This window comes from Mytilus edulis, chromosome 9, assembly GCF_963676685.1.
Source record: "Mytilus edulis chromosome 9, xbMytEdul2.2, whole genome shotgun sequence".
NCBI lineage: Eukaryota > Metazoa > Mollusca > Bivalvia > Mytilida > Mytilidae > Mytilus > Mytilus edulis.
Genome location: NC_092352.1, coordinates 78870213 through 78890250, shown reverse-complemented (window position 1 = coordinate 78890250; position 20038 = coordinate 78870213). Strand labels below are relative to the sequence as shown.

General features: G+C 32.0%; 1 protein-coding gene across 1 annotated transcript in view; it reads left to right on the top strand.

Moving 5' to 3' along the window:
• The first annotated feature begins 2241 nt into the window (after positions 1–2241).
• LOC139489126 (QRFP-like peptide receptor) overlaps positions 2242–20038 on the top strand; it is a 61455-nt gene continuing 43658 nt past the window's right edge. The window contains exon 1 of the mRNA XM_071275257.1: positions 2242–4183. Within this exon, the coding sequence (XP_071131358.1) occupies positions 3449–4183 (735 nt within the window). The 5' untranslated portion in view covers positions 2242–3448. The remainder of the gene's footprint in view (positions 4184–20038) is intronic.

Below are 20038 nucleotides of genomic sequence, written 5' to 3'. Positions count from 1 at the left end.
CATCTACCTGTTTTTAAATTGTTCGTTGCCCTGATTGGTAAAGAGACTTTTCCTCCTATGGAATTGTTTTACATCCTTACATTGTACAAGAATATCAATTGCAAACAACTGCATTTGGTTTTTTTTATTAGTGCTTGGTCGATAACATTTTCCCCGAAAAATAACAGCTGTTTACAGCTTTCCAATTCCAAATGCGCAAAACAAACAAACAAAAATATAAAGGGTCTTTAGTAAATGTCTTGTCAGAGCGTTTTTGAGTTGGAATAACGCAGTGACTATACTGACCTTGCGAGACCCTCATGGGTAGTCAAGGTCGTTAAACTAACATCTAGTGGTAGTTTTATACCTATCAATGAAGGAACAAAGTTTATTGCAAGGACAAACATTGTGTTAAATTTAATTAATTTCTCATCAGATAACAATAAACACCAATAAACTAAACAATTATACATTTGAAGAACCATTAAATATAATTATTTTTCTCAATGGTTAACAATTTTGTGATAAAACAGCAGACAACTTGAGAATACTTATCACTGTTAACAAGAGCATGAACTTTGAGATTACCTCTGAACTTGCTTTAGGTGCAGACAAATAAATAATTTAGTTTCTGAATACAAGTTATGATCGATTAAAAAATTATCTATGATCATTATTGAACTATGATCGTTCTAATCTTTGTGTTTCAGTCTCATAATTGGTATGGGTTTTGCTTATTGTAAAAGGCCAAAAAGTGACCTATAGTTGCTTCATTGACCGTCATTTTGTCTCAAGATTTGGTTGTCTTATTGAAATCATATCTTATCTTCTTATTCTGTATTTTAAAAACTATTGTTTTAGTTTGCAACATTATGCATATTAAAACACACTGATCTCGATTTATTACACAAGGCAAAGTGAAGAACATTCAATATGTAGAAAATGTTATATAGCTTTAAATTTGCTATATAACTCCTTGTATTAACTCGAGACCCCGATATAATCCCGAGAGCTGTGATATTGAAAAACCGAGACACCAATAAAATCCAGACAGCATTTCTCGATATAACTCTATTGGAGTTCAACATAACTTGAGCAACTGCGACTGGTAATCGATATTATCATGGATAGCTGATACCGAACATTTACTACATGAAAACGACAGATTTATAAATTGTTTATAAAATGAAATATCATGTTATTGTAAGTGAATTTAAATAAATTAGTGATACAAAAATGTCACATTCGCCTGTCGTGCTCTGCAGTTCAAATATCAATAATCAAGAATATGTCCAAAGCACAGGTCACATACGTGCAACTGGATATTCTTCTTCAAACAATCACCGAAATAAATAAAAACATAAAAATGTGTTTGTGCAAGTTAAAGTAAATTGTAATATTATAAAAAAATAATAATCAATAAAGTTGTCTAGAAGAAAGAAAACAAATGAATATCTCGTATGTAATGACAATATGATGTTAATATCTGAGTAAATTTCAGATACATGAATTCGACAAACAGTCATTAACTTTACAAATATATAAAATAATGGCGAATGTGAAATGCAATAGCACACCAAATGAATTCTTGACATTTTTAATTAATACTATATATTTTACATACGTAAAGATTTATTATTCAATTTACTTAACATTAGTAGTTGTGTACAACATATGCTTTATCTACAGTTTAGATTATTTGAAACATTTATAAATAATACCTTTAATCTTACTACAGTTGATTTAACATTTTTTTTTTATAATCAATTGATGCTTTTGTTATTATTCAAATAATAGGACTCTAATCACATTATAAAATTGCTCAAACATTACAGTAGGAAAATTCCTAACTCGATCATTATTACCATGCATATCCTATAGTATACTTTATTCCAGAAGCAATACAGCTTATAGGATACATAATGATAATTATTTCATAAACACAAATAATAAGAATTTTTACAAAAAAATCCTGAGTTACACAATATATAAAATACAAAAATATAAAGGTGTACATGCACTCAAATATATTACAAAATACGATGTACGAAATAAAGTTTCATTGTTCACAATTAATTTAAATTTAATTACTCTACCATAAAATCTCAAGAGACGTTAATTTACTTATGAGGTTAAATTTCTATTGATCATTTAAATGATACTGTATTAGAAATGTAACCAATAGCTCAATGGTCACCTATTCTCTAAATAAACATGACTTTTTGTTTACTTATTTATAATTCATTCATTCATTTATTCATCCATTAAGTCGTGTTATAAAAGTGTAAGTGTATGAAAAAGATTTGCAAACGAAAATCTATTTGAAATGAAGCTTAGCAAGAATGATTGATATTCTTGAAATATGAATTTCTTAAATTGAAATAAATCGACTTTACAACAACGGAGAAAGTGACTTTAATTATAAAAAAGGTGCGTTAAACGTATAATAAAATGACTAATTAATTGGAAAACTACATTAACCTTATTCTTAATATTGCATACGACACTAAACATATTACTTCAACAATTTATTTACACGATGCTACATCGTTTGTGACAGGAATGAGGAGCAACAATACAAAACTGGCACAAAGATATACAAAACGCTTTTAAGATTCGGATCAAACAAGAAGATTGGATAATCTGCAGCATATGCTTTATGCATTGACTTCATTAGTGAGATAATCATTATCAGAATGGTTATACCAAGATAATTTTAGTGTTAATTACAATATAGTTTAAGATTGAAGCTTTATTGCTATATCCGTTATTATAACCTGCTCTTGAAATAGTGCGAAATAACGAGATTAATGGAAACGTAGCACATAAGGTGTAAAAGTTTGCAGTTTTATACATAGTTTGTGAAATGTAATGGAAAATGTTCAAAGTAACAAAAAAGACTTCCCGTTTAAGCTTTGCAACATATATTTGAATTCGTAATAGCTGCCTGTTGATTCAATTTGTAAAACATTATAAGATACAACACTCAACAAGGAAATTCAACTTTACAGCATTCGTCGACTTAACTTTAAATTACTATGACATTGTTAGACGAGTTTAATATTAGATACTAGGATTGTGATTTAATTCAGGACTTCAGACAATCAACTGGTACTTTATATTAATCAACGATTTATCAGATAAGAGTATTACAATTCTGATGGCTGAAAGATTGTTGAATTTATCCAATAGGAGTGAAGTTAGAATTAAGTGTTATCAGACAAGATTCTACTCCGATCAATTTCCATGGAAGCACGTGAGCTAGTTAACGTCTTCAATGACTTAATCAATGACATTTTATAAATATATATCAATATTTAATAATCATACTGATCCCTCTGACGACAAAGAATTGATACATGTATGCAAATAAGGACAGACTATGTCGACAGAACATATTGGAAACTTATGAAGTCTTTGGAAAGCTTTGAATAAGTAGTGCAGAACTTTAGTCAAGCGAAAGAAATAAATGCACTTTCCATTCTTAAAGATGGATACAAATTTGACAAAAAATTCAACAATTATTTATACACAGATCACAACACCTAAACTTGACCAAGGACCTTTAGTTGGATTAATAGTTCTATATTCTTTAACTACTGTACTTTCTCTGGTTGGCAACATATTTGTTGTGATTGTTTTCAAAAAAGGTAAAAGGTCAAGGACTGATTTGAGACCTTTCCTTATTAACCTTGCACTTGCAGATCTTTTGATGGCTGCGTTTTGCATGCCTTTCACCTTCGCGGACGCTATATTTCGTACATGGATATTTTCTGAAGTGTTTTGTCCATTAGTTCTTTTTATCCAAATGTTGTCGGTAGCGGCAAGTGTTTTCACAAATATGGCGATAGGAATAGATAGATTTCTGGTTGTCATGTTCCCATTAAAACATCGGTTTACTCAACAACGATACAAATATGTTATTATATCAATTTGGATATGTTCTACGTCATTAGCCTCGGTACAATTTTTCGTAGCACGAGCAATCACTTATGAACCGGGCTATCTTGTTTGCCAAGAGGTCTGGCCAAATACACATTCTAGGCGCGTTTATACCGTTATACTTCTTTTGTTTACCTACATTATTCCTTTATTCATTTTGACAATTACGTATTCTGTAGTTGGATTTTTACTTTGGAAAAGAACAACACCAGGAAACAGGGATCATTATCGTGATTTTTTGCAATGGAAGTCAAAAATAAAGGTAAGATTGTCATAAATTGTCTCCTTTTTGGACCTTATTGGGGTCTGTGTTGAAAGTACATCATGTTTTGTATTTTAAATATTTATTTGTCTATTCTATTCGAAACATTATTCTCTAATCCTGATATTTCAGGGCACAATTATTCATTATTTTGTTTGTTGGTAATATATTGGAGGGAGAAGCATGTTTCGCTATTATTGTTTCTTAAATGTTTCGCGCGTAATATAACCTCTACTCAGATTATTATTTAAATTGATCTATCACTGTATCATTTTCATAATTGTATAATCATCTCACTACTCAAAATTATATTTCTACAATAAAAGCTCCAAACAAGTGAAACGATGAGCTTCTCGAATTTTCACTTGCTTTCAAATTACGTGAAAGTACAAAGTGTGAACCAACTAATTGTCGATACTCTCGCAGGGACAAGTATAATGCGAACTCAAATTGTCCTAAATATGTGAATTAAGGATCTTCCCTTAATATTAATGTATCAAGAAAATGGGACAAAACGATTTATGTTGAATTAACAAGAAAAGTACACAACGCGAAATTAGTTAAGTAAAAAATAAGTTAGTTTACAGTAATTAAAACGCATCTGCAATAACATTTACCTATATATCAAACGAATTTAAGAATCAAAGTACACCCAAAACATCAAATTTGCTCCTGGTATTGAGAAGACATCCATTACCCAATTAATACTTTGAAGAATTCGGTCTTGTTTTTAAAGATGTGTCATTTATGCTGAAATATAACAAAAAACATAATTGCCCCAATTCTCTTAAATGGAATCCCTTAATACGTTTAGAATCATGTGATATACTGTGGATTCATTTTTTTTCGTGGGTATCAATATCGGGGATTGCTAAAAAATATTTGATTTCTTGGTTTTGCCAATCTCCGTATACAAATCCTATTGAAAATATGATATTTGTTGAACATTTGAATTCGTTGTTCATCTTTACCCACGAAACCAACGAAAATTGGAATCTAACATATAATAATGAATCCACAGTAAAAGGAATGAAGATAGAACATAGACAGAAGTCATGTGTTCTATATCTGTAATCTGACCGTTAAACATAATTGATAAATTGAGAGTAGCGGCATAAATATGTAAGCAATATTTTATTGACTTTCAGAAAACATTGACGCAAAATTGCTCTTGTGAAAAGAATAGCTTGCAAAGCAACAAGAATTATATAAAAAAGCTATATACATTATATTATATGACAATCTTTCATATTCAAATTTAACGAAAATGTTATTTGTTAATATTTCCCCTCTTTAGTTCATAGTAATTCAAACCATGGTTTGTTATAACCTTGCATTACAACTTTGAAAAAGTAAGATAACAACAATACCGAACTCCGAGTAAAACTCAAAATGGAAAGTCCCTAATGAAAGTCAAAATCAAAAGCTCAAACACATCAAAACGAATGGTAATGACTGCTTGGTATATTTTTTTTCTTATGTGGAAAATGTTGGATTACACTCCATTATATAACCTTAGCTGTATTTGGCAAAAGTATTAGGTATATTTGGTTTTCAATGCTCTTCAACTACGTACTTTATTTAGCCTTTTAAACTTTGTTTGGAATCGAGCGTCAACGATGAGTCTTTCTTAGACGAAATTCGCGTCTAGCGCAAAATTTCAATACAAAAATTTAATCCTGGTATCTATCATGTCTATGATGAGTTTATTGTACTGTATAATCAAATATTCATCAAATATCTAACGAAACTATATATTTCATATAAAAATTATCTCTTAAAACATCTGTATGACAATCAAATGGTCATAATATCATTTCAAAACAGCCAGTGCCATCATATTGTGAATGCCACGACATAGTCCATTTAAGTTATTTGCTCATTATTTGTGTGTTGATATTTAACGATGATTAGATTTAAATGAATTATAAAACATTTAGTCTTTTGAAATTTTTGTTAAAGCTTTGTATATGGTTCGAGCATCTTCCGATTAGTTTAACCAATCTTGATTCTAAATGTTACAAAGACCAGCCTAAATTAAATTACTTGTTACATTCAACAGCACTTGCCGTTATTCTGATGATAGGTTTCCGTTAAATAACATGAATAAGCCAGAGTTCTATAAATACACTGCCAAAATTTACCCAAAGAATCGTTCTTTAATTTCAAAGATAAACAGCAATAACTTTCCTTTTATTTCACGATATTTCAGTTAGATTTTCACCAAAAGTTCTGCACAAAATTTTACATAAAAAAGAATAATTGTTCTTTCTCTATTGTTATGGCACCCTCAACGGAGTTGGGGTGACATCTTGTTATTGTTCGTTTCTTTTTTTTTCTTTTTATGGCACCCTCAACGGAGTTGGGGTGACATATTGTTATTGTTCGTTTCTTTTTTTCATATTATTATTATTATTTTTATTCTTCCACACTTTTTTGTCCATTCTATTTCTCGGAATTGGCTTGAACAATATTGATGGAACTATACCATAATGTAGACCGGCACATTCTATAGTGCAGTGGGGTATGGCACCATCAAGATGGCTGCCGTTGCCATGGAAACGAAACAAATGTGAAAAAATCCTGTTTTTTGTTTTGGTGAACTGTTTGGATATGCTTAAACTCAGAAACATTATATTTTGATACAATGGAGGTGCCGGCCATATACAGGTGTTGGATGATTTTGGCACTCATTGGAACTACTATGTTGCCATGGAAACTACACCAAAAATTTCAAAAATATCAAAATGCTCCAAACTTCATGAAACTTCACAGTAACGATGAGCAACATTGGAAGATGTTAAATTTGGCGTTGGAATTTCCAAAATATCTGTTGTTACCTTGGAAACAATGCAAAAAGGTCAAAACTTTGAATTTTCACAGAACATTCCAGAACATCAATGTTAAATTTATTCTAGAGACATTAAATGGTATATGATTATGAAGGGCAAAAATTGCAGCGGGGGTATGACTTTGGAATATTCAAAATGGCCGCCGTTACCATGGGAACAGCAAAATTATGAAAAACTTTAAAATGCTTCAAATTTAATGAAACTTATAACAAATTTTGCCTAGCTCATGTAGACTTAACTTTTGAGTTTCGAATTTTCAAAATGGCCGCCGTTGCCATGGAAACAGCAAACATTTTCTAAATGGCTGACGCTGGCCTGGCAATGGGGAAAGGGTGCCATCCGCTATTGCTTGCAATGGCAAATCTACTTTTTATTATTATTATTATTATTTTTATTCTTCCACACATTTTGTCCATACTATTTCTCTGGATTGGTCAGACCCATGTTGATGGAACTATACCATAATATGAACCGCCATGTGAAGTAGTGCAAAAGACATTGGAATGGTAAAAAATGGCCGCCGTTGCCAAGGAAACTGATAAAATGTGAAAAAATACAGTTTTTAGTTTCGGTGAACTGTATGGTAATGCTTTAACTCAGAATCATCATATTTTAATACAATGTAGGTGCCCACTATATACAGGTGTTGGATGATTTTGACGATCATTGGAACTACTATGTTGTCATGGAAACTACACCAAAAATTTCAAAAATCTCAAAATGCTCCAAACTTAATGAAACTTCACAGTAACGATGAGCAACATTGGAAGATGTGGAATTTGGCGTCGGAATTTCCAAAATCGCTGTTGTTACCATGGAAACAATGCAAAAAGGTCAAAACTTTGAATTTTCACAGAACATTCCAGAACATCAAAGTTAAATTTATTCTAGAGACATTAAATGGTATATGATTATGGAGGAAACAAATTGCAGCGGGGGTCTGACTTTGGAATATTCAAAATGGCCGCCGTTACCATGGAAACAGCAAAAATACCAAAAACTTCAAAATGCTACAAATTTATTGAAACAAATGTTGCTCAGCTAATGTAGACTTGACTTTTGAGTTTGGAATTTCCAAAATGGCCGCCGTTACCATGGCTACCGCTCACCTGGCAATAGGGGAAGGGTGCCATCCGCTATTGCTTGCAATGGCAATTCTAGTTAATTTTCCTTTTTTTAAATAGTGAAATTCCTTTGGCATAGATTTACGGTGTTTCTATATCTAAACGTTTTCGCTATGCTGATATCTATAGTAATATGTGGATTTCAAGGAGCACAATCTATGTATAATTGGTGAATTATCAAGTCAGAGATTTCAATACCACACATTACCTAACACCTTTACTAAATTCTTCCAAAGATTTGGTTTTAAAGTAAGGATGGACCGGAGGATAACGGTTTTAAAGGACATCATAAAATTTCACCACTTCAACACTGTAATTAGATTTTTGAATATCGTGTGTATTGGCATAAAAATTGAATTTGTTATCAGTAAAATAAAATCATACTAAATAGTATTGTTATAGACACGTACAGTTTCATGTTTCTACAATCTGTTGATACTTTTATATTAGCATTGTACAAGGGCATGTCTTTCCCTAACTACCAATGATGTATTTACAGTAAATCCATTGGGTATGTTCTAATTAGTTATCAAAAGTACCAGGATTATAAATTGTATACGCCAGACGCGCGTTTCGTCTACACAAGACTCATCAGTGACGCTCAGATCAAAATAGTTTAAAAGCCAAACAAATACAAAGTTGAAGAGCATTGAGGACCCAAAATTCCCAAACGTTGTGCCAAATACGGCTAAGGTAATCTACTCCTGGGGTAAGAAAATCCTTAGTTTTTCGAAAAATGACACGATAATTAATTTTTTATTAGATTTATGGATGTATTTGTTGATACGTTTAGTCTTAAGATTTTATAAGTTGTTAACGGCTTTGAACTAGCTATATATAGGTGTCAGTAACTACGAATACTCTCAGATCTGCACTTTGTATTTTTATTGTTAGAGATGTATAAATACCCCGCCCAGTCCGGACTATGTTTTATTTAAATTTGTTTTTTCTGCTCTGAATCGATTTGATGCGTTAGCTCTTTTCAACTATTTTTTCATAGGTTGTTCTTAAGTTCTGCTTTACCACCATTGTCCGAGGTAATGGGAGGGTTGAACACTCACAAACATGTTTAACCCCGTTACATTGAAATCGCCTATCCTAAGTCAGAACCATGTATCCAGTTGATTCATGTCTGTCATATTTGTTTTTGGCAAATTGTTATGTTATAGATTCTGCCGTTAGCTTTCGCCATTTAAATGTGTGTTGTTAATCTAGTTTTGCTTTTTTTATAACTGACTATACGACCTAGGTTGTTCTCATTACTGAAATTTGTAAGGATGTCTATACTTACCGACATTCACTTCATTTGAAATTTGGTGGATAGTTGTCTAATTTGAAACCACACCACATCTTAATTTAAATCGAAACTTTCTATATTATTTTCAAAACATAGGGATTAAATGAAATTGATAAAACACCGTTTGTTCTTAACACCCAATGTCCGATATTTCAACGTCGTCTTTTCGTGCTTCGGTTATCTTTAAAAAATCAGAATCTATAAACCAATATGCGTTTAAATTATGTCTTAATTATTCATTACAACTACATTTAATGTTCATTGAGAAAAAAAGAAACTTTGGGTGGAATTTCCAACAGTTTGCTAATAATTGTTTGATTATCAATATGATATCGATGCACATTTGACGACTGAACAGATGATAGGATTGTGCGTCAGCTAGGTTTAAGCTTGACTGGAAAAAGATGATAAAGTTATATAATATATTATAACAGGAATGGTAATTAACCTTTGGTCTTCGAATGAGTAAACTTCTGTTATTTTTAGAGAAATGCATAAAGAGAATTTCTTATTGAGTAAAAGCACTTTTGAATTCCGCTGTTGACCTCTTCTAAAAAAAGGACAGCATTAAATTTTAACCTTATACATGTGTCATTGCCAATCAAAATAAAAAATCATGTATAAAGTCACTCCTTACTCTCTAACAGAATCTTATCACCTTAAGCTACACTATTCGTACATTATATACGTTAAATACATGATATATAAATAACATATCAAGATGTTGCCGCTACATTGATAAAGAGAAACAATAATTACATAACTCTCTCTGAAGTTGATACTAAAACGTGTTACGGTTTGATTCTTATATACGAATGAGATTTATTAAATCCATTTAAAGGTCTAGTGTCTGAGCATATAGTTACATGTTTAAATGAGTATTGTGAGCGGATAGATATCGAATAGAGTTCGTTCACGAGTATATATACATAATTATGATTTTTTTTATTTGGAGGCAGACATTTTGTGTTATAGTTTATAAGTACACTTTAGCAAAATGCATATGTTGCACGTGCGTCGGTATAAAATTAATATAATATGTTTTAAATTGGACTGTCATGTATCAAGTAAAACAAAGGCGAAATATACCAGAGGGACAATGTACTTTGCTTCTGACAGAGTCAATTTAGTAGACTCTGTCTCCTTTATAAATTTATTTTATAAAACGTATACAATAAAAATTGAAAAGTCTTTCAAACCAATGTTATTTTTAAATCGTGTATGACATGATTAATATAGAAAAAAAATATTTCAAATACACACAGATCTAAAATGACGAAAAAAAATCGTTAGTTAAATATTATGAAATCGTTTAATTATAAAATATATGAAAACAATCACTGACCGTGTAACACAATTGTACTCAAACCAACATTAAGCACATGCACAAGTCATGTGATCTCACTCTATTCAAATAATCTTGAGATTTTTGTTAGATAATTCTGTATAAAGCATGAAATGTGAACATTATGTACTCTTCAAAATGTTCCAAAGGTGACCTTTTGAAATACCTCATAGAGTTTTTAATTCCCAAAGAAAGCTTGAACTGAAATCGTTTTTCGGAATTCAAAGGAATCGACACCTTTGATAATGTCTTTTCAATCAAACTCTAACTGCATCTCTTATTACATAACATACTTAAAATATTGTCTCTTTTGTCATTAATTTGTAGGCGTTGATAAACAAAGATGTTTTGTCGTAAAGATAAGATCTTGAAATTCACTGCCTTTGAAATGGATTCTCAGTGGACGCATTATAAGCTGATACAGATCTTTTTGTGTTATATTTAATTAAATTGCTTGTTTAATTGTCTCTATGAAACAGATTTCTGTGTACCATTGGAACCAGCACAGGTTGTGTAATACGATAACTATATAAAGTAGAATTCACAGTCAAGATTGAAATTAATTATCTTTAACGTACTTCGATCTATTTGTATTCACAAGAAAGAACGATTTTTTTCATTTATTTCAAAAGCAAATTTATTTTGAAAGGTTCGCTATTAACGGTATTTTCTGAATCCCAGATGCAATGTATCAGATCATTTTATAATTAAGAGTACTGACGCTATATATGCTGTACAAATGTATTGAATAAGTCTATAAGCAGGCATAGTGCAAGTCGTAGAACTTTAGCAAAGTTATAATTTTGAAAACATATTTTTGATGATCAACTCTTTAATTTGTTAAACAACATTAGTTTACCCCTAGATAAAAAGAGAAATAATACTTGGTTTATGAAGACCGTGAGGCAAATTAATTATTTATTGTCTTGTCTTTTGTCAATATAACTATCAGATCAACTAGTGATTTTTTAGTAACAATAATTGGTTTACTTGCTAAATATATCAGTATTTTGAATCAGTAAACAAATGCTAAATTGCCATATTATATTACAGGAGAAAAAAATTCTCGCCACAGATAAATGCATAAATATATAGTCAACAATTGTCGTCTGTATCGACAGGAATCATAATATTAGTTCGTTGTTAACTTTCAAAGTTAAACATGGAAAAAAGTTACAATTTCTTTCGGACAATATACATAGAGGTAGGTTTAGTTTTTTTGTCAGGTCCATAACATTTTGGTCGTATTGCTATTCAGGTGTTGACTTAACATATTAGACTTCAAACGTTCCTCTTTAAGGTATATTAAAAAGACGCATTGGACGTTTAACATTGATAAAATTTTACTTTGATGTTGTTTTTTTGTCAATTTAATAGCTCAGGTGCTCCCATAAGGTAAGCAGATCCTGCTCCATATATGGCATTCATCGTGTTGATCGTGTTTTAACAATCCCGGTAATAAGTCTTATTCGGATGGTCACATTCAGGAAAGGGTTCGGGATTGTATTTAAAAGATTGGGAATATATCCGTTATCATCTGTGAAATGGATATATCATAACGGGCAACCAACCCGTGAACTACTGAAGGATGACTTCAACTTCAACACTTGGAACTCTTGGTTTAATGATAGATTCCTCGTGTGTAGCAACCATATACAAATAAAATTATGATAGGAAATACAAGCCGGGGAATATCGTATCAACTGAGACATGTATCTTCCGTATACAGGCGCGATTCTAGAATGTTGCTTCATAAAAATGCAAATTTCTCAAGTTGAGAGCTGAACTATCTCTTTTGTTCTAAAGTTTTAACATTCGCTCTTTAATGACAACTGGACGGTTGTTAGTATTAACGTAATGAAATATGATATTAAATGACAATGTTCCCCACAACCGATACATTTTGTGTTAGTTGACTTCAGTCGTCGAACAATGACGATACTTCAAAAGAGGGACGAAAGGTACAAGAGGGAGAGTCAAACTCATAGATAGAAAATAAACTGACAACGCCATAGCTAAAAATATAAAGACAAACAAAAAAATAATAGTACAGAAGACACAACATAGAAAACTAAAGACTAAGCAACACGAATCCCACCAAAAACTTGTGGTGATCTAAGGTGCTCCGGAAGGGTAAGCAGATCCTGCTCCAATTGCGGCACCCGTCGTGTTGCTGCTTTCACTAAATAATTCAAGATGTTTGATTTCTTGATCGACAACATATTTGTTACGTTCGGAGGACGTGTTTTTCAACAGACTGTCGGCATTCCAATGGGAACGAATTGTGCCCCTCTTCTTGCCGACTTGTTTCTATATTATTATGAGGCTGACTTCATATAGGAACTTCTTAGGAAAAAAGATAAGAAGTTAGCAATATCCTTTAACGTCACTTTTCGCTATATAGATGATGTTCTTTCACCAAATAATTCAAAATTTGGTGACTATTTCGAACGCATCTATCCCATTGAACTAGAGATAAAGGATACAACAGATACAATTAAGTCGGCCTCATATCTTGACTTACCTCTAGAAATCGACAATGAGGGTCGATTGAAAACAAAACTTTACGACAAAAGAGATGATTTCAGCTTTCCAAATGTGAACTTTCCATTTCTAAGAAGCAACATTCCAGCAGCACCTGCATACGTTGTATACATCTCCCAATCGATACGATATTCCCGTGCTTGCATTTCCTATCATGATTTTCTTGATAGAGGGTTGTTGCTCACAAGAAAGCTATTAAATCAAGAGTTCCAAATGTTGAAGTTGAAATCATCTTTTCGTTAATTTTACGGATGCCATCACGAGTTGGTTGACCGTAATGGAATAACCGTTCTACAAATGATATCGGATATGTTCCTTACATCGTAACTACAATTCCCTTCCCTTTCATAAATGTGACCTACCGAATTAGACTATTTACCGGATATGTTATCTCATAAGCAACACGATGGGTGCCACATGTGGAGCAAGATCTGCTTACCCTTCCGAAGCACATGAGATCACCCCTAGTTTTTGGTGGGGTTTCGTGTTGTTAATTCTTTAGTTTTCTGTGTTGTGTCATGTGCACTATTGTTTGTCTGTTTGTCCTTTTCATTTTTTGCCATGGCGTTGTCAGTTTATTTTCGATTTATGAGTTTGACTGTCCCTCTGGTATCTTTCGTCCCTCTTTTATGTTATTACAAATCCGGTAAATAGTCTAATTCGGTAGGTCACATTCCTGAAAAGGGAAAGGATATTGTAGTAACGACACAAGGAACATATCCGATATCATCTGTGAAACGATTATTTTATAACTGTCAACCAACTTGTGATTGCGTCCGTAAAATTTACGAAGTGATGATTTCAACTTGACCGTTTGGAACTCTTGGTTTGAAATAGTTAGTTTTTATTTTATCTTTTTCTTTCATTTCACATATCAACATTCGCTCCCGCAGAGTACAAGTAGTTCCAACATAGTAAGTGGCACAAATAAGAATTAATTGTATTACTTTTTACAATTGAGTAAAAACAGATAGAATCAACGAATTTAAATACTTTGATACCAACAGTTTTCATCCCAAAAGTCTTGGTTATTGTAAGTTAAAAAACATTAAAAAATGTGTAGCGTTTAAATTGAGATTTGTATGGTCTGCTTTCAAAGAAAAACAGCGTTGTGGATGGTAACTTCAATTTCCCTTATGTCCTCGTGTACAAACACAACGGCTGACTGAAAGAGTTAAAAAGTTGAATCTAATGTCCTAATGCTATGTTAATGTTAATTCTCACAGGTTAAGGGAATATTCCTCAGCTAATGATTATTGCATTATACATGTACATTTCAATGTATAATATGATTTTGCACTTATCCTAATACGTACTACACAAATGGAGTATAGGCTTTCTATATATATAAGAGTTATTTTACATTCTGTATTTTAACATAACTTGGTATAATTAGTGATATTCATGAAAAACTATCCAAGACATGAATCGCCAGTGTCTTGCTATATATGTTCAGTGTCCTTGTACCGTCTAAAACTACCATCAAACCTTGACTTTATTGTTCCAGCCAGCCTACTTATAGCATCAGGCATAGAACAAATTATAGTATGCACGCAGTTTTCCAATTAATAAAATTGGTTTTGACCATGTAAATGACTAGTGCAATATATTGGCAATGAATTCAACATGTTCAAACAATAAAAAGTATATATCTTTGAATACAATTGAGAATACCGTATACGTACCAATAAGAAAAGATGATATTTGGATCTTTTTGCCAAAAGAGTTATGAATCTTGGAGGTTTTCATGGGACACTTGTTGCATCCGATGGTTATCAGAACATGCTCTCATTCACAGGTTTATAAAGCTACAATAACACAGTTTTGCAATGGTGTACAGTCACATGCTGCGAACATAAATTTTAGCTCTTTATTTCATTAAACTCTTTCTTTCAAAGTGTCCAGAACATATTTATTATAAACTATAACCACGAATGAAAGGAAACGAGTAGGCAACACAACTTCACAAAAGAGATCGACAAAAAGGTTTATATGATAGACCATACAACTTTATTTCCCTAAATAGTCCAGATTCTTGGAGAATCGAGAAAATTCCTATATAAAATTTTACTGATTGGGCGATATGAATAGTTAGAATTTGAATGCACTTAAAACACGAAAATTAAAATAATGTTACGTTTCTATTTCTGGAGAAACAACCACTGATACACGCGGGATCATTGAACCGTGAATAAAGTTATCTAAATTATCATTAATACAGAATTTAAACATCTGACTTTTATACTTTGATTTCTGTACTGTAATAGTCTGTTTCATATTACCGAATTTTGACTCTAGGTTCTATATTTTGTCGACAGTTGGGAATGGTTTACTGCTTTCTAATGATATAAGGTATGTATAGAAAACCTTTCCCTCACAATTGTACCGATTAAAATCTTCAATTTACTTATTTTCCTTGCTCTTTCTTGACCAAGTACCAGGATGTCCAACCATATAGAAGGTAACCTGTCGAAAACATGAAGTAAAAAGTCGGTGATATGAAAATGGTCTATTGGATCAAACAGGATCTTTACAATAATGATTAGTTGAATCTTTTCAAAATGAAGCATTTAACAACTGTATTATTTCTTCATTCGATTTTCGTAATTATTTCAACAGATGGACTAGGAATTGTATCCAGCTACCAATTTGACGTTAATATCGATCAAAATTACAATTATTTGTATTCTGTACCATCGGGCTGTTATCTGATATCTAAACTTATATTTCTGTTAAACAACGTCATCCATTGGAAACATGAAAATATTTGTATTTGTTGTCTCCAATCGCCACTATCTATCAATTGTTTCACAGACACCGAAGATTATAGTTGTTTTCCTAAAGTGGTAAATGGAGATTTGATTGTAAAAAGTATTGAATTGATTTTTTTCTTTAAATTAGAGCTCTGTAAGCAAGGCAGACATATTTAGAAATGATTTGAAGTTTTCTGATTAAAATAACACCAAGTTAACATTTGGACAGCGGCATAGAAAGTTTGATGTATTAATTTTCCACGGATGTTTAATGAGTTATAATTCATCACTAACCACATATGTCATGAACATTCTCATAACTCAAAACGAAACGATTTAGAGACTAGTGTAAACAAGTAGTAGGCCTCTGCAACATTTAATTCATTTCAAGAGTTCTTCCTTTTGAATGAGGAAATGACATTTTGTGGTTAGTACCGAGCATTTCAAACAAAAAATCAATTAAGATTTAAGTAGATTGATAAAACATGGTTTATATCAGTGCATTCCACTGATAAAAGCAAGTAGCAATTATAAAATAAAATTCTCTGATAAAATGGGCAGATTTATTTTCTATTCTAAACAGATATACCGGTATTAAAGTGTCAATCACCGTTTTAGTTTTAAATAGACTGGCATTATTCGTAAGCGTCCTAATTTTATCTTACCTCCTATACATTTTAAGATTGGTTAAAAGCGTCGGCCTGGACCGTGTATATTCCATATTAGGGCTTATTTCAATACATGGTTAATAAAATTGAGAATGGAAATGGGGAACGTGTCAAAGCGATAACAACCCGACCATAGAGCAGACAACAGCCGAAGACCGTAGTTAAGTTACGACTTTGGCACTATTTGATTACTTAAACGTATTGAAAGTTCTATTCATTATTGTTATATCAAGGTTGTTGATATTAAATTGTTACTGTTTTTTTTTGGTTTTTTTTTTTGTTCAACGTAACAATATCTTTAATGCATATTTGCTGTATCAATTTACTTAGTTTCCAGCTTTTTACTTAGTATTCCTCATGTTATTGTTGACATTAATTTATTTGTTCAGACGAAGAGGAAGGTTCTTAATAGTTATCAAAGGTACCAGGATTATAATTTAGTACGCCAGACGCGCGTTTCGTCTACATAAGACTCATCAGTGACGCTCATATCAAAATATTTATAAAACCAAACTAGTTCAAAGTTGAAGAGCTTAAAATTGACCACTGGAAAACAGCAATGAATAAATATGGTATGCTTGCAAATAAGACAACTATAGTTTATATTCAATAAATTAAGATAGTTGTTAAGAAAAATTCGTTACATAGTGTGCTAGTGACCTATACGATATATACGGGGTCAGCAAAATCTATATGGGGTTCGAGCGTTGCCACTCCATATGGAATTTACTGACTCCGTATATATCGTATTAGGTCACTAACACACTATGTAACAAGTATTATCTTACCTCCTATACATTTCCAGGAATATGATTGGTTAAAAGCGTCCGCGTGCAAACCGTGTATATTTGATATTAGGTTAGTAGGGAGGCGGGGCTTATCTCATACACGGTTAGTAGTGGAGTTACGTCTCTTTATATTCCTTATTAGGTAAGAAGGGGGCGGGGCTTATTTCATACACGGTTAGTAATGGTGTTATGTCCCTTTATAAAAAACAAAACGGTACTGAGAAAAAATCTTAAAAGTTCCAACAGACGAAGAAATTGATGATTAAGATTGAAATAAATTCATTTAAACCTTACAAGTCGTTATTGTTGGCATCTGTTTTTGTAGGATCAATGGAAGTATTTTCTTAGTGCTAACAGTATTGAAGACTTGCTCATTTTGAGAATCACTAGTCTTAATTTGACACGTTAAGATAGTCGGTAAGATAAATTCGTAACATAGTGTACTAGTGACGTAATACGGTATATATGGGGTCAATAAATTCCATATGGGGATTCGAGCTTCGCTCTCACCTCATATGGAATTTACTGACCCCATATATATACCGTATTAGGTCACTAGCACACTATGTAACTAATAATATCCACCTAGACTCATACATATCTCAGTGTGGTAGGTCGTGTCTGAGTTTTCTAAATTTGTTAGGTCACTAACACACTATGTAACAAGTAATATCCATCTAGACTCATACATATCTCAGTGTGGTAGGTCGTGTCTGAGTTTTCTAGACTCATACATATCTCAGTGTGGTAGGTCGTGTCTCAGTTTTCTAGACTCATACATATCTTAGTGTGGTAGGTCGTGTCTGAGTTTTCTAGACTCATACATATCTTAGTGTGGTAGGTCGTGTCTGAGTTTTCTAGACTCATACATATCTCAGTGTGGTAGGTCGTGTCTGAGTTTTCTTCATCACTTCTGTGACATTACGTCACTTACGTCGTAACTACAATCCCCTTCCCTTTCATGAATGTGACCTACCGAATTAAACTATTTACCGGATTTGTAATCACATAAGCAACACGACGGGTGCCACATGTGAAGCAGGATCTGCTTACCCTTCCGGAGCACCTGAGATCACCCCTAGTTTTTTGTGGGGTTCGTGTTGTTTATTCTTTAGTTTTCTATGTTGTGTCATGTGTACTATTGTTTTTCTGTTTGTCTTTTTCATTTTTAGCCATGGCGTTGTCAGTTTGTTTTAGATTTATGAGTTTGACTGTCCCTTTGGTATCTTTCGTCCCTCTCTTCTCTTCTCTTTCAAACAAACACGTTTTGTCAGAGATGATGCAACCATAATACATATTTTGATTATTTTTTTAGACGTGTTCCTTTTGAAACTGAGAAATACTTTCTCCACAAAGAACACTTTGCTTAAATAGACAAGACAAACAAAAATGATAATCGCAGTCACTCGATCTTAGGATTGACCCGTTTGCTAGATATTTTCCAGAATTTTTAGAAAGATCAAATGTAGCGATTTTTAAATTTTCGTTTTGTAATCAATGCATTTAATAAGAGATCAGAGTAGTTTAGATATGTGCCGCTCTCATAAATCATTTCCCAAATAAAAATGTTTTGGCCGGTACCAACGATTATGTTGTTGTTTTTCATGAGTGGTAAATGAGAATTGTATTGTTTAAACAAATTTGAAATGGTTTTGTTTGGTGAAAGTTAAGAAAGCTAGTCAAACATTTGAGGAAATAATTAAAGATTTGACGTTTTTGTGATTAAAATAACAATACGATTACTTCTTGACAGCGTTGTAACAAATTTGATGCATTAATTATCTATAGATAATTACAAGTGAAATTTCATCGCTAATCATATTCATGGTGACTTGTAAAAACAAATAAATCCTTTTTGCATTTCAACTTATTTAATCGACCAATCGTTTCACATTAATATAAAACATTCGATTTTGAAACTAAAAATCAATTAAGACAACAACAAATTATTTTAAGTGCCTATAAGACCTCTAGTCGTGTGTGAAATTTATGATTTTTAAAAAGAATAACTATTTTTGGTGTACGGTGATGCACTTTGCATGAAAATAGTCGGCTTTGTTATACGTTTGAACGGGCAGTTATAACGATTTTTTTTTTATGAAATAACGAATATGTCATCATAGCCACGAATCGTGTGTCAGTTTATATGAGCAGAATTTTGTGTGATGGTAATTTTTTTTAAATAATTTTGTCTATCATTATACCATTTTGATTTTCTTTGTTGACATAGTTGTTTGTTGTATAGTGATTAAGATTGTAACAAATTGTTGACTTTTGTACCCCTATTATTTCAAACTGTCTTTTCGTTTTGTTCACTAATTTTTGTCTGTACAATGGGATTTGTTTCGACTGTGATACAAGTCAAAGCTATTAAACTATGTTTAGTCCACCATTTCTACATAAGAAAATGCCTGTACCAAATCTGCGATATGGAATTGTTTTTCTGATTTGAATTTACGTTTTCTATTTAGACAGTGGTGTAAC